At 45.9% G+C, this 14679-nt stretch overlaps 1 protein-coding gene across 5 annotated transcripts in view; it reads right to left on the bottom strand.

Moving 5' to 3' along the window:
* Positions 1-13891, bottom strand: part of VPS13B (vacuolar protein sorting 13 homolog B) — a 667453-nt gene extending 653562 nt beyond the window's left edge. For all 5 annotated transcript variants that reach the window (XR_008793959.1, XM_056124953.1, XM_056124949.1 and 2 more), the window contains exon 1: positions 13739-13891. Coding sequence is in view for 4 of the 5 variants with exons in the window: in XM_056124953.1 (XP_055980928.1) it covers positions 13739-13885 (147 nt within the window). In the remaining variant the exon portion in view is untranslated. The remainder of the gene's footprint in view (positions 1-13738) is intronic.
* Between the last annotated feature and the right edge of the window lie 788 nt (positions 13892-14679).

Raw genomic sequence — 14679 nt, 5'->3', positions numbered from 1 at the left:
GAGTTCTGGTAGCTCATGTCTTCATTGTCATTTGTTTCCAGGTATGTTTTGATTTTGTCCTTGACTTCCTTCCTGACCCACTCGTTGTTCAGCATTGAGTTGTTTAATTTCCAGGTGTTTGATTTGGTTCTCCGTGTCTGTGTGTGATTCACTTCTATCCTCTGTGCATTGTGGTCTGAAAAGATGGCTGATACTATTTCTATCTTCCTGATTCTATTCAGGTATGTTTTGTGGCCTAGCACATGGTCTATTTTGGAAAAAATGGAGTACTATGTAGCTGTTAGAAAAGATGAAGTCATGAAATTTACATACAAGTGTACCACATTGAAAGTATCATGTTAAGCGAAATGACTGAGAAAGAAAGGGATAGACATAGAAAGATTGCATTCATCTGGGGAACATAAAGTAACAAAATAGGAGATTAACACCCAAGAATGGCTGAGATTAGTACCAGGAATTTTGTTCCATGGCTTGGAGGCCAGCCACACATGCTAGGGGAAAAGGGAGCTCAGATAGAGAAGGGAGCACCAAATAAAGGGTGTTGGGAGGATCCTCCCAAGATGGGAGAAGCATGCTGAAAGTAGACTATAGACCAAACATGATTGCCACTCAATGCCTCTTTTGCAAACCACAACACCCAAAAGGAGAGAGAGGACAGAGGGGGATGCCCTGCCACAGAGGCAGGGTGAGATGGGGGGATGGGGGGTGGGAGGGATACTGGGATCCGTGGTGGTGGGAAATGGGCACTGGTGGAGGGATGGGTACTTGATCATTGTATAACTGAAACCCAAGCACAAAATTTGTAAGTCTACAACTGTACCTCATGGTGTCTCACTAATAAATAAATAAATAATATTCCCTTTTTAAGATAAAATACCCTTATAGGTTTATTTAGATATTCCCCTTATGATTTTCTTAATTCTCACTCTAACTAAACTGTATTATCTGAAAGATTTATCTATCCCACGTACATTTTTAAATGAATTACCATAGATTTATTTATACTATTAATTTTCAATTCATATTTATATTAACAAATAGTTTTAAAATTTGTATCAATTATCTTGTGGACAAAAGACACCTGTCTTCGAAACTCTCAAGCTCATTCGCCAACATGGCTGGGCACAAGCCTCAGGCAACCACAAGCGAACATCTGAGCTCGCAAAGCAGTGCAGAAAAGCGATAAAGAAGACCTCAAAGAGAGAAGAGCAGCAGTGCTGGCAGATGCGGCAGAAGCCGGGAAAAGCATTCGCAACGCCTGCCTATCTTTCGCCAACAACAAGACCAAGATGACTGCCCTCCAATATCCTGATGGATCTGCCACATCTTCCAGAAGGGCAATGGAGAAGATTATCCATGACTTCTACTCAGATCTCTTCAATAGCCAACTCTACCTGCCTACATACCAAATTCCGCAGGATAGATGTGTCATTCCCAACATTTTCCCTTCTGAAATCCAACACGCCATTTTGTCGGTAAAGAAGAGAACAGCACCCGGTCTAGACAAGGTCAGACCCAAACACCTGATGAATCTGCTATCAGTACTCATCTATACACTGGCTCAGCTCTTCACACGCTACCTGTCTGAACACAATGTTCTGTCTCAGTGGAAAACCAGCAGGACTGTTCTACTGTACAAGAAGGGAGACATTCACAACATTGGCAACAGTCACCCGATCTGCCTGTTGTCTGTCGTCTACAAGCTGTTCACCTGAGCCATCCTGAATAGGATTGGCAGAATAGCAGATGAAGGACAACCATGAGAGCAAGCCGGGTTCTGAAAAGGATTCAGCATGGCCGACCACATTCACATGGTAACCAAGCTCATTGAGGTTTCTCAGGAGTTCAAGATGCTGCTCTAATATTCATTGATTTAAAGAAGGTATTTGAGTCTGTTGAGACTGAAGTGGTCATCGAAGCCGTAGCCAAACAGGGCATTCAAACTCAATACATCAGGATCCTCCATGAACTGTATTACGGATTAACTACCAGTATCTCACCATTCTATGAGCAAATGATCATCGACGTCGAGAGGAGTTCGGCAGGATGATACCATTTCACCAAAACTCTTCAGTGCCAACCTCGAGAACGTCATGTGACGAATGAAATGGGAAGGAATGGGAGTGAAGATAGACGGTCAGCAACTACACCACCTCGGCTTCACTGATGACATCATTCTAATACCAAACATTAGCCAAGCGGCACAAATGCTGGCCGACTTCGACCGTGAGTGTGGAAAGGTCGGACTACAGCTGAATCTCATGAAGATAATGTTTATGAGAAACAGTCTCATTCCTGATGCTTCATTTGCTCTCAATGGAACGAACATCTCAGAATGCAACAGTTATGTGTACCTAGGTCGAGAAGTAAACATGATGAATGACCTGGCACCTAAGTTGCGCAGGAGGAAGAGAGAGGCTTGGAACGCCTTCAAGAGCGTCAAAGAAATAGCTAAGAGGACGAAGAACCGCCGGCCCCGGGCACATCTCTTCCACTCCACTGTTCTTCCTGCATTAACATACACCTCAGAGACTTGGGCCTATGAAAACAGGATGAGAACGCTATTCGGGTCTCCCAAAGAGGAAGCAAAAGAGCTATGCTTGGAGTATCACGCTTCACTCAAATGAGAGAAAGAATCTGGAAATCCGACCTCCATCGACAATGTAGAATTAGGGATGCTGTCTCGTTTGCCAAGGTGTTGAAAATCAGACGGGCTGGACACGCAATGCGATTTGGAGATGACCACTGGACTAGAGCCATTACTCACTGGATTCCACAGGACGTCAAAAGATCACATAGCTGCCCACCTACGAGATGGTCAGACTTCTTTGTCAAGACCCTGAATGATCAGTTTGAGGATCTTTGTGCTCCTGGAGCAAGCAGATGCAATTGGGCTACACTAGCATGCAACAGAGATTAATGGAGATGTTACTGGTGCCCACTTGAGTAAATCGCTGAGTAACGGGATGTCAGGTGATCAAGTGATCAAGTGATCTTGTAGACTTTACGGAATTTTTCTTTATTCCTCTATTACCACCTCCACAATATCATTTCTTAAAAGATCTCTCATGGGATATAAAGAAACAAAATAAGGGAACAATACCTGGTCACAGTCATCAGAACTGGAGATTTGCCTACAGAACTGAATTTACATGGAAGGGCGATGTGGAAGGGCCTCACAGAAAATTGGAGGAGGGAAGCGTATACTTTAGTGACGGGCATGGTGTGGGAATGATGAATGCATGATATGTATAATTATCAGTATTGTCAATTCCTTAATAAATTATTAAGGAACCTTAATAAAAATGGTTTTAAAAAATCCTGCACTATGACTTCAAACTACCTATTTTCCCTTCTCTTCCCTTTGTTGCTGTTGCTACTGTCTGGGAGTCACACGTGCTTGGTTGTGGTGCTTGCACATGTACACACTGGTCATAGTACTTGTACAACTCTAAGTTGTGGTGCATACCAGGGGTACTGCACCTTAGTAGTGGTGCTCACAGTGGGTTCTACACTTTAGTTGCAGTGCATCACAGATCACAACGTTATTTGTGACACTGGAGAAGGGTTGGGAATGCTCCAGAGAGTAGAGCTGCCAGTGCTGCTTTCGAGAATGCAAGAGTGGAGTTAGTGAGTCAAACAGATGATACAAGGGTATCATCTCTTTGTAGTAGTTCAGTGAGGCCCAGATTCAATCCCTGACACCAATGAACTCAAAGCATCAAACTTGCAAGGCAGGGACTTCGATTCTGAGTTATCCTAGCCACTGCCCATCAAAAAGCATTTTAAACTAAAAGGATCACAAGGCAACTTGAAAAGGAAAATCTGCAAGAAAATTACATGACAAAACTGAAACTAACCAATGTTTAAAAATAAACTTTTTGAGCTTCACCAAGCTGAAGATTTTACCTGAATACTACTTGGTTAGAAATTTTGTTTTCTAATTTGCTTACTTTATTAGTGGAAAGGCTAAAAATGAAAAATAACTTTATACTAATTGTTTCATGTCCACATAAAATTCTTGTTACAAAACAAAGAAAAATAAATTATACTTAGTTTCTACTTCCAAAAAAGTTTTACAATTAACTTCTTTTGAAAGATAAGCACTAAACATATTTGTTAATCCAGCAGCTACCTACTTGATTTAGCAAGTAATAGCAGTATAGAAAACTACAAGGTACATCTCAAAACTGTTTAGAACAAGAACTCTGGATCCAAACCATGGACTTAAAACCTACTCCTGGGACCCATGTGATAGCTCCAAAAATGGAGGGAAGGTATTGCAGAGACCCAGGTTCAATCCCTGGAACCACATGGTTCCCTGAACCTCAAAAGGAGCAACCTCAGAGAACTATGTGGCCCCAAAACAAAGCAAAAAATTCATATACTACCAGATTTCTCAAATTCTCCATTTTCTTGTTCATATAATAAATGTAAGTGTAATTTTAATAAATAAAAAATAAAACCAGCCCCTGCCTTTTTCTAGCCCAATGACTAAGGGCAATTTATTTAATGTATATCTGCATCAGTTCCCTTATCCATAAAATTCAGGTATCTTTGAAGATTAAGCAAATTCATATAAGTGCTTAAATCAGTCTTCCTCAAAGAGTAATTATAATGATACTATTTTACTACAAATGTGTGTGCATAATGCATGTCTTCATGTTTTTATAAAAAGGCAAAATACAGTTTCTGCCATCCTAATGGAATGTCACTATGATTCCTCATCATTACATTAATTTTAAAGATGCATGTAACCAATCTCTAACACAGATTATATTTTGACTATGCCAACAGGTACCATAGTATGCTCTAGTATTTAATTCTTATAAGAACCCCCAAAGAATTTTTATTATTATACTCATTCATTATACTCGAGCAAATTATACTCATATTGGGATAAAGTGATAGCACAGCAGGTAGGGCATTTGCCTTGCACGAGGCTGACCTGGCCAACCTGGGTTCGATTTCTCCTCCCCTCTCGGAGAGCCCGGCAAGCTACTGAGAGTATCTCGCCCGCACAGCAAAGCCTGGCCAGCTACCCATGACGTATTTGATATGCCAAACACAGTAAGGACAAGTCTCACAATGGAGGCGTTACTGGGCCTGCAAATGGATGAACAATGGGAGGAGAGTACTACAAAACAGTGCTACAGTGCTATTCATATTAAAAATCAACTATGATGTGGGAAGATCCGGGATGGTTAATCAAGAAATAGGACCCATAAAGGAAAAATATGAGCCCTTGCTTTTAAACACTATCATTTATACCTATGCTTTCACTAAAGAGCACTAAATGTGCTTCTATTAGTTATGCACACATCAAAAAATGAGTGAATATTTCCACCTTTAACATCTGGCCTGTGTAACTGATACGTTTATGAAATGGTTACTAAATTGGAGTCTTTAGGAACAAACAGAATTTCACTGGGAAAAACACCTAACTCAGACTCAAGACTGTAGCTCATCAGGTACTAAACAACTGATCCACCAGCCAACACTAACACAGAGAAAGCACTCTGCTTTAGAGTATCAAATTTTAGAATATGACTGCTAAACCACAAGGTCCGTGTCAAAGATCCCACTTAAGTTCAATAGTCATTAATCATCTGGCTATAAGCAAGGTCATTTGCATTTGTCATCAACAGCTGTATTTTGTAAAAAATGAGAAACTGTACAAGGCAAAGCACAAATGTGGTTATAACAGATCATCCTCAAGGCAACTGTGAATAAATTTTCCGTTCCTTTTCCTTCTCAAAGTAAATTCCAGAACTTTTAAAAAATTAATTAACTTCTATCTACTCAGAAAAGCATTGTGGAAAATGCATTCTTAAAACTAGAACATGACTCCAGAAAAATATCAGCAGCAAAAACATTAAAAAGAGGATCACTCTCTCCTCCCAGGATGGGAGAAGCATGCTGAAAGTAGACTACAGACCAAACATAATTGTCACCCATTGCCTCTTTCGCAAACCACAACACCCAATAAGAGAGAGAGAGAACAAAAGGGAATGCTCTGCCACAGAGGCAGGGTGGGATGGGGGGATGGGGGGTGGGAGGGATACTGGGATCCGTGGTGGTGGGAAATGGGCACTGGTGGAAGGATGGGTATTTGATCATTGTATAATTGAAACCCAAGCACAAAAATTTGTAACTCTACAACTGTACCTCATGGTGTTTTACTAATAAAAAAAATACTTTAAACAAAAAAGAAAGAAAGAAGACAAATCTTCAAAGGCTGGAGTAGAAAGAGCCATCAGAGGCAGTGTGGCTAGCTACCGAGAGCATCTCGCCCACACAGCAAAGCCTGGCAAGCTCCCTGTGATGTATTCGATATGCCAAAAACAGTAATAATGAAAGAGAAATTTAGCCCTGGAGCAATAGCACAGCAGTAGGGCGTTTGCCTTGTGCACAGCCAGCCTGGCCGAGCCGGGTTCAATTGCTCTGCCCCTCTCAGAGAGCCCAGCAAGGTACCGAGAGTATCTCGCCCATGCAGCAAAAGCCTGGCAAGCTACCTGTGATGTATTTAATATGCCAAACACAGTAACAAGTCTCAAAATGGACATGTTACTGGGCCTGTATCGAGCAATATATCTATATATAAAATAATAAAATAATAAAAAGGATGAGGGAATTTAAGGTATTAAAGAGATCACCCTTAACACTAGATATAGGAAAGAGAAAGACAAGAAAGGAAAGATACCGGGGGAAGACTTAAGAAGAAGCAGATAGTAATAACAGGCAGGAGGTGCAGGGCAGGGGGGAGAGGGAATGTACTGAGGTGTACTGACATTGAGACATGTGGTATATATCTATATTGGTAGATACAGAGCCAACAATACTGAATGTATGAGGCCCAAACTACAGCAATCACATCAATGTGCCTGTCAAGGAAGCAAGCTGAGGAGGGAAGGGGCACAGGGAAAATCTGCGGACACTGATGGATGGAAGTTGAGACAGGTGACAGGATTGGTGCTGGAATCCTAGGTTAACTAAATAACTTTGTAAATCACAGAAACAATAAAAATTTCAAAAAAAAGAAAAACAAGGAAACTTTTCAATGCAATAATAGGTAATAAAAGAAAATGGGCAAATAGATATCATATCTTGAATCTTCAGTGTGGATATAAAAATAATCAACAAAATGAGGAGGAAATACTATGTAATGGGAGAAATATTTGCAAGCCATGCATCTGATAAGGGTTAAGGCTAGACATACAAAGAAGTCCTGTTGTGTCCTCCCGTTGCTCATCAATTTGCTCGAGCGGGCACCAGTAACTTATCTATTGTGAGACTTGTTGTTACTGTTTTGGCATATTGAACACATCACAGGTAGCTTTCCAGGCTTTGCCGTGTGGGCACAATACTCTCAGTAGCTTGCCCGGCTCTCTAAGAGGGCAGAAGAATCGAACCGGGGTCAGCCCAAGTGGGCCGCATGCAAGGCAAACGCCCTATACATGCTGTGCTAACGCTCCAGCCCATACAAAGAAATACTACACCTTAACAACAACCAAAAGAAAGCAAGTAATCCAACTTAAAACTGAGTAAAACTTGAATATGCAATTCTCAAAAAACGAATCCAGGACGAGTCAGTACAGCAGGTAGGGCACTTGCCATATACTGCAGTCAATCTGGATTCAGTCCCCTGGCACCACATATGGTGGTCCCCAAGCCCCACCAGGAGTGTTCCCTGAGCAAAGAATAGGAGTAAACCCTGAGCAATACTGAACCTGGCCCAAAAAATCTTAAAATAGGAACAAGAACTGAAGAGAAACTTCTCCAGAGATACATAAGTTACCAACAGACATATGAAAAATCACTCATCACCTGACCATCAGGGAAATGAAAATCAAAATGATAATGAGCTATCCACTCAAATCAGTGAAGGGGATTATACCAAAAAAAACAGAAACAAGTGCTGGTGGGAATAAAGAGAGAAAGAAATCTTCATTCCCTGTAGGTGGGAATGTAAAGATAGCAAGGATATTTCTAACATATAAATTTATATATATATATATATATTGCTATTAATTCCTACTAATAGAATACAGAAATTTCATTCCTGTGTTATCTCTCTCAAGAAAACAAATACTACCAAAACAGATATATGCACACCTGTGTTCACTGCAGCATTATTTACAACTCCAGATACGGAAAAAACTCAAGTGCCCAATAACAGAAGAGTGGACAAAACATGATGCAATATATTATATGCAATATTACTCAGTTATAAGATGAAGTCCTGCCATTTTCCAAAGCATGAACAGCACTAGAGGGGATCACGCTAAGTGAATTAAGTAAAAGAAAGACAAATGCCAGATGATCTCACGCGAATGTGATATATCAAGAAACAAAGCAAGGAAATAGAAATGGTCCAATGAAAACAAGCCCTTAAACTTTGAGGGCTGGGTATAGGGGAGAGATGCAAGGAAGGAGGGAATAGTGGAAGGGAAGTTTTCTAAATAAATTAGTGGCCCAACACTGGCATTTTGGTGGCAGATGAAAAGTGGGAACGTTATAATCCTAAAACACATACACATTTACACTCTTGTAAATCAATTATTTTCTTTAAATAGGAGCCAGATACTACAGGGCTTAAGAAGCCTGCCTTCGATGTGCCTGACCCCATTAGATCCACAGCACCCCATGGCTCCAAAAGCATCAAAAGGTACTATGCTGGCGCCCCGAGCAACACTATCTGTGGCCCTGGTGGTCACCAGCACTCAGGGCCTGAGCAGTATTGAATGGTCCAATTGGTCAAGAATTCAGAACTGCCAAAAAGTGACAACCACTGGGTACTGCTTTGATGGTCCACCAAATAGTATTTTTTAATTTAAAAAATGATGGACTTGGGGGTATGGTGCCGCCAGCAGGTCAATCTGTACCTGTGAGGCGAGTGCATCAGCAGCCTAATGGCGCCTTCAGAATTCCAGACACCCCAAAATTGCTGCTGTGTCTTTGGCTAGACCCCAAAACCTTGGAGCAAAGTTTACCAAGAAAGTAAACGGCCAAAAGGTAGGTATGTGGGAAACACACCCACAAACCACCTCCGGCTCAGTTATATAATTGGAGGCATGGCCTGTCTGGTTCCTGATTGAACTACTTAATGGCCATGATCCCAGAAACTCAGAAACAAATCTCGAAACCCAGCGGCTTTTAGCAGAAATGCGTCCAATCCCTGCAGTAGGTTACCGGTGCTGGGCCAACCCAGGTGGGAATAAGTTTCGTGCCTTGGCCTGTTCCCCCCAGTGGCCCAGAGGCCACCATCCTTCAGAGGCCACTGGACAGTCAGGTTTGGGCCCCCAGTGACGAGGCACGTAGTGCCTCACAGGATGGGGGTGGAGCCGGTCCTGTCCTCCCCACCCCAAAGAGACCCCAAGTCATCGCCCATGAACGGCCTCTCTGGCTCCTGATCAAGCTGCTTAACGGCCATGATCCCAGAGACTCAGAAACAAATCTCAGAACCCAGTGGCTTTTGGCAGAAATGCATCCGGACCCCACAGTAGGTTACTGTCGCCAGGCCACCCCAGTGAGGAAAGGGTGCTGTCACTCCGTCTGCTTTCCCTTGGTGGCTCAGTGGCAGTCATCCTCCAGAGGCCATTGGACAGTCAGGTCTGGGCCCGCAGTGACGAAACTTGTTGGGCCTCACAGGATGGGGCTGGAACCAGTCCTGGTCTCCCCGTCCCAACGAGACCCCAAGTCATTGCCCATGAACAGCCTCTCTGGCTCCTGATCAAGCTGCTCAACAGCCATGATCCCAGAGACTCAGGAGGAAATCTCAAAACCCAGTGGCTTTTAGCAGAAATCCCTCCAGATTTAAGTGTTAAAATTTTGGAATTTCAAAACCACATGCCCCTACTGCAGCCACGCAACATCATATGTTATTCATAACCAGCAATAGAACACAAATTGTCTATTGTTGCCTTTTCAGCAGATCTGAGTGTTGGGGTAAAATCTCAAATAATAATGGTGGGTCTGGTGTCAAAATATTGAATATGATCAAAGTAGAGAGAGAGTAATGGGGAAATCATCTGCCCCACAGGTAGGGGGAGGGTGTGGGATGGGGGTATACTGGGGTTTTTGGTGGTGGAGAATGGGCACTGGTGAAGGTACGGGTGTTTCATTGTATGACCAAGACTTAGACCCAAAAGCTTTGTAACTGCTCTCATGGTGATTCAATAAATAAAATTATAAAAAATGAAAAAAAAATTGGCTGACTAGATAGCAGTACTCCTACATAAAAATAAATAAATAAATAAATAAATAATGAATGGCTTCCCATCAGCCGGGCAGGTGCTCTAAAATTTACAAGCTGGATTAAAATGTATATGGGAATGCAAAGGACCTATAATAGTTTAGACAATCTTGAAGGAAAGAACGAACAAAGTGATCCAAACAATACTATGAAAGATGAAGACTGTCTAAGAGCAGGACCACAAAATAAAAATAGACACACATAGGACAACCTGATTTTAAGAGATTCAGTAAGACAAAAAGGATTCAATAAATGGATCCATTAAATATCAGTGAGAAAAAAATTAATCTTCCCCCCTACTTCACACATTTCAAAAAAAAAATTTTAGATGAATAATAAAATACAAAATACAATTAAGTTTCTAACATTTAAGTTTCTAATATAAAACAGGCAAAAATCTCATGGCTTTGGAATAAAGATTTCTTAGAGGAAATATGAAAAGTAAAAATCATTAAAGGAAAAGACTAATAAACTGGACCTCAAAATATAAAATTCTGTTCATCAAAAGACAGTAGGGGTAATACTGCACAGACATCTGGGGCAGAGGGGATGTCTACTCCGGCAGACTCCCTGCTTGGGGCACATGCCATTCTGGGGACTGAGCCCAGGCCTTACGGACGCACACCATGAGCTTTGCCTGCTAGATTCTCTCTCCTCACACAAGCATGCAGGACACACTTGTATCTACACACTGATACGTAAAACTTTTACCTAGCAAAGTATTCGTGATCAAAATATATAAAGAACTCCTACACATCAGTAAGGGAAAGGAAAGTTCTAATTTGAAAAGGAAAAACAATACTCTAAGGTCTCACTTTACAATAAAAGACAGTCATTAAGTGGAATCTGAAAAGATACTGAAAACCATCAGGAAGAAGCAAATTTAAATTTCAGTAAAAGGGCTTGGAAAAACAGTACAGAAGGTAAAGTACTTGCCTTGCATCTGGCTAGCCCTGGTTTGATCCTTGGCACCACATATGCTCCTCAAGGACCACAAAGGGTCACTCCTGAGCACAGAACCAAGAATGGCCCCTATGCAGGTGGGTTGGAACCAAAAACCCAGAATAAACCTCAATGAGAATTATAATTTAGTTACATGTACAAGAATGTTCATAATAAACACTTTCTTCACAAAAGCCGAAGGTAGAAATAAGGGGTGGGATGTGGCTCCGTGGTAGAACACACACTTGGCATGTAGGATACTCTGGGTTCAACTCTGGGAACGCGCACACAAAGAAGAGTCTACAAAGTAGAGAGAACTCAAGGGTACATCCATCGAAAAACTGTGAGTCTGAATGGCACACTAGAAGGTCTATTTAAATAAAATAAATGTTTTAAAAACCTGTCCCTCATACAACCTGAGCTCATCTTGGCCGTGCGGTGGCCTTGTTACAGAACCAAGCCAGACACAGATGACTCCAATTTCTGAAGGTCCAGGAACCGGTAAAAGCTACGTGTGTTCATAGAAGTCAGGATAGCAATCTCCTGGTGTTCGGGAGGAAGGCACTGATGATCGGGGACACGAGGGCGACATGTGGGTGATGGCAACGTCCTAGTTCTTGACCTGAATGGTAATTACTGATGCAGACGCATAGGTAAAGAGTAGCTCCACAGTTAGGATTTGCGCTCATTTTATTTTTTAATAAAAGCGTTAGGATAACCACAACTGGGGGGGGGGGGGGGGGTGGAGGCGCATGGATCTATCTTGCTGTCAACTCTTGATTCAGCGGAGGAAGTAGCCAGGCACAACCAGCTAGGTGTGGAGGCGTCCACCTTCCCTTATCTCCTCAAATCAAAAGCAGCTGGATGCGACCAGATCGGTCCTGCTTCGTGTATCCTCAAGCCTAGGGGGTTACCGGACCCAGGTAAGAGGTGCACGGAAGTGAAGGACTCAAAGGTCCCGCCCCTCCGCTGCTCCGGGTGAAAGAAACAGTAACCAGGCAAGCCACTTTTTGCCCAAGGAACGCTTCCAAATGTAACATTTCCATGTACCATTTCCAGGTGACATTTCCGGGGATCCTCCGGCGGCTCAAGGCCAAAGACGGGGTCTCTCTACCGCAGACAGACGGTCTTACCAAGCGGTGAGTTGCCTCCCAGGTCTCCTGGGAACTCGCTCTAGGCTTTTTGGGTTTTTTTTTGGGGGGGGGGGAGTGTGGATGGGAGCGGGGTGAGAGACAGAGGAGAGAGAAAGAGGGAGGAGTGAGAGGAGAGAGAGGGAGAGAGACAGAGAGAGACAGAGGAAGGCAGAGACACAGGTGACAGTGAGAGACGGAGAGACAGAGAGACAGAAAGACAGACGGAGAGAGACACAGAGAGAGGAAGACAGGGAGAGAGACGGAGAGAGACAGCGGGCGACAGCGAGAGACAGAGAGACACACACACAGAGGGCAACGGTGAGAGACGGAGGAAGACAGAGAGACAGAGACAGAGAGAGGGCGACAGTGAGAGACACGGCGACAGAGATGGAGAGACAGAAAGACAGAGACGGAGAGAGGAAGACAGGGAGAGAGACAGCGAGAGACAGAGAGACAGGGAAAGGAAGACAGAGAGAGAGAGAGACAGAGAAAGAGACACGGGTGACAGTGAGAGATCGAGAGACAGAGAGACATGGCGACAGAGGCGGAGGGACAGAGAGACAGAGACGGAGAGAGACACAGAGAGAGAGAGGAAGACAGGGAGAGAGACGACAGCGAGAGACAGCGAGACCGGGAAAGGAAGACGGAGAGAAAGACAGAGAGAGACACACACAGAGGGCGACGGTGAGAGACAGAGAGACAGAGGAAGGCAGAGAGACAGAGACACAGAGAGGGCGACAGTGAGAGAGAGACAGAGAAAGACAGAGACACGGGTGACAGTGAGAGAGATCGAGAGACAGAGCGACAGAAACGGAGACAGAGACAGAGACGGAGAGAGACACACACCGAGGGCGACGGTGAGAGACAGAGAGAGACAGAGGAAGGCAGAGAGACAGAGACAGAGAGACAGAGAGAGAGAGACAGAGGAAGGCTGAGAGACAGAGAGAGAGACAGAGACAGAGAGAGGGTGACAGTGAGAGAGATCGAGAGACAGAGAGACAGAGAGGGAGAGAGACACGGAGAGAGGAAGACAGGGAGAGAGACGACAGCGAGAGACAGGAGACAGGGAGAGGAAGCCGGCGAGAGAGACAGAGAGAGAGAGAGAGACACGGGTGACAGTGAGAGATGATGGAGAGACAGAGAGAGAGAGAGGGCGACAGTGAGAGAGAGACAGAGAAAGACAGAGACGCGGGTGACAGTGAGAGAGATCGAGAGACAGAGCGACAGAAAGACAGAGACGGAGAGAGACACACACCGAGGGCGACGGAGAGAGACAGAGGACGGCTGAGAGACAGAGACGGAGAGCGAGAGACGCGAGAGCTTCCGGGCCCCCGCACGGAGGGGCCCCTCGAGGCCGGCCCCCGCCCCCGCCCCCGCCCCGCGGCGCCCCGGCCCGGCCCGGCTCCACCTGCTCCAGCACGTCCAGCCGCAGCTCGAGCTTGCTGAGCACCACGTCGCCGCCCCAGAGCGAGAGCTGCAGGTCCGAGGGCCGCAGGTTCCTGATGTAGCGGTGCACGTAGCTCATGAGGAGGGGCGTCACGTACGACTCCAGCATCTCGCCGGCGGGCGGAAGGGCGGGCGCGACCCCCGGCTCCCGCCTCAGGACGGCGCCCCGCGGCCCGGAAGGCGGCCCCGCAGCCCCGCCGCCTCGCTCCCGCGCCCCGCCGCTTCCGGGCGCCGCCCGCGCCCGCCGCGAACGTTCCGCCCCGGACTCGGCCGCCGCCGCCGCCGCCGCGGGCCCGGGCGGGGTCGGGCCCGAGGGAGGAGCCTCTCGGGGCGCCTTCGGGGGCGCGGCGGTCCCCGAGTCCCCGATGGCGCCGGGCGAGAGTGCGGAGGACCGAGCTGCCGGGCGCGCGGCGGGCGGGCGGGCGGCCGGACGGCTTTCGGCGCGGCACCGGGCACCGGAAGTGGCTCTCGGCCCGGGAGCGCGGCGGCCGGCGCGGCTGCGGCTGCAGCAGTCGGACCCGCTGGGTCCCGGTGGCCCAAGTCGCCGCGCAGCGCGGGGCTGACGCCTCCTCTCGGGATCTCAAGAGGAGGGGTGCGGAGGCCGGGCCAGGCGACGCGGGGGGCAGGTGTCGGGGTGCACCCGAGCTGGCGGGGAGGGAGCAGGGGAGCCGCATGCAAGGGGCGCTTGGGGGATGCCCCGGTCGGACCCCACGTGGGGACCAGCCCCCCTGCCTGGTTGAACGTGAGCGAAAGGCTGGGCTAGGTAGGAAGCAGCTGTTGGAGAGGATGAGGCCGGAGGATGGGAAGGAGAAGGGGGGAAAGACGCCTGTCCACGCGATCGACCCGAGTGCGACCCTCAACACCCCCTATTAGCACTCCCGGCTCCCCTCCTCCCCGCCCCAG

This window comes from Sorex fumeus, unplaced genomic scaffold, assembly GCF_029834395.1.
Source record: "Sorex fumeus unplaced genomic scaffold, SorFum_2.1 ptg000053l, whole genome shotgun sequence".
NCBI classification, from domain to species: domain Eukaryota; kingdom Metazoa; phylum Chordata; class Mammalia; order Eulipotyphla; family Soricidae; genus Sorex; species Sorex fumeus.
This window is presented reverse-complemented; position numbering and strand designations above follow the sequence as displayed.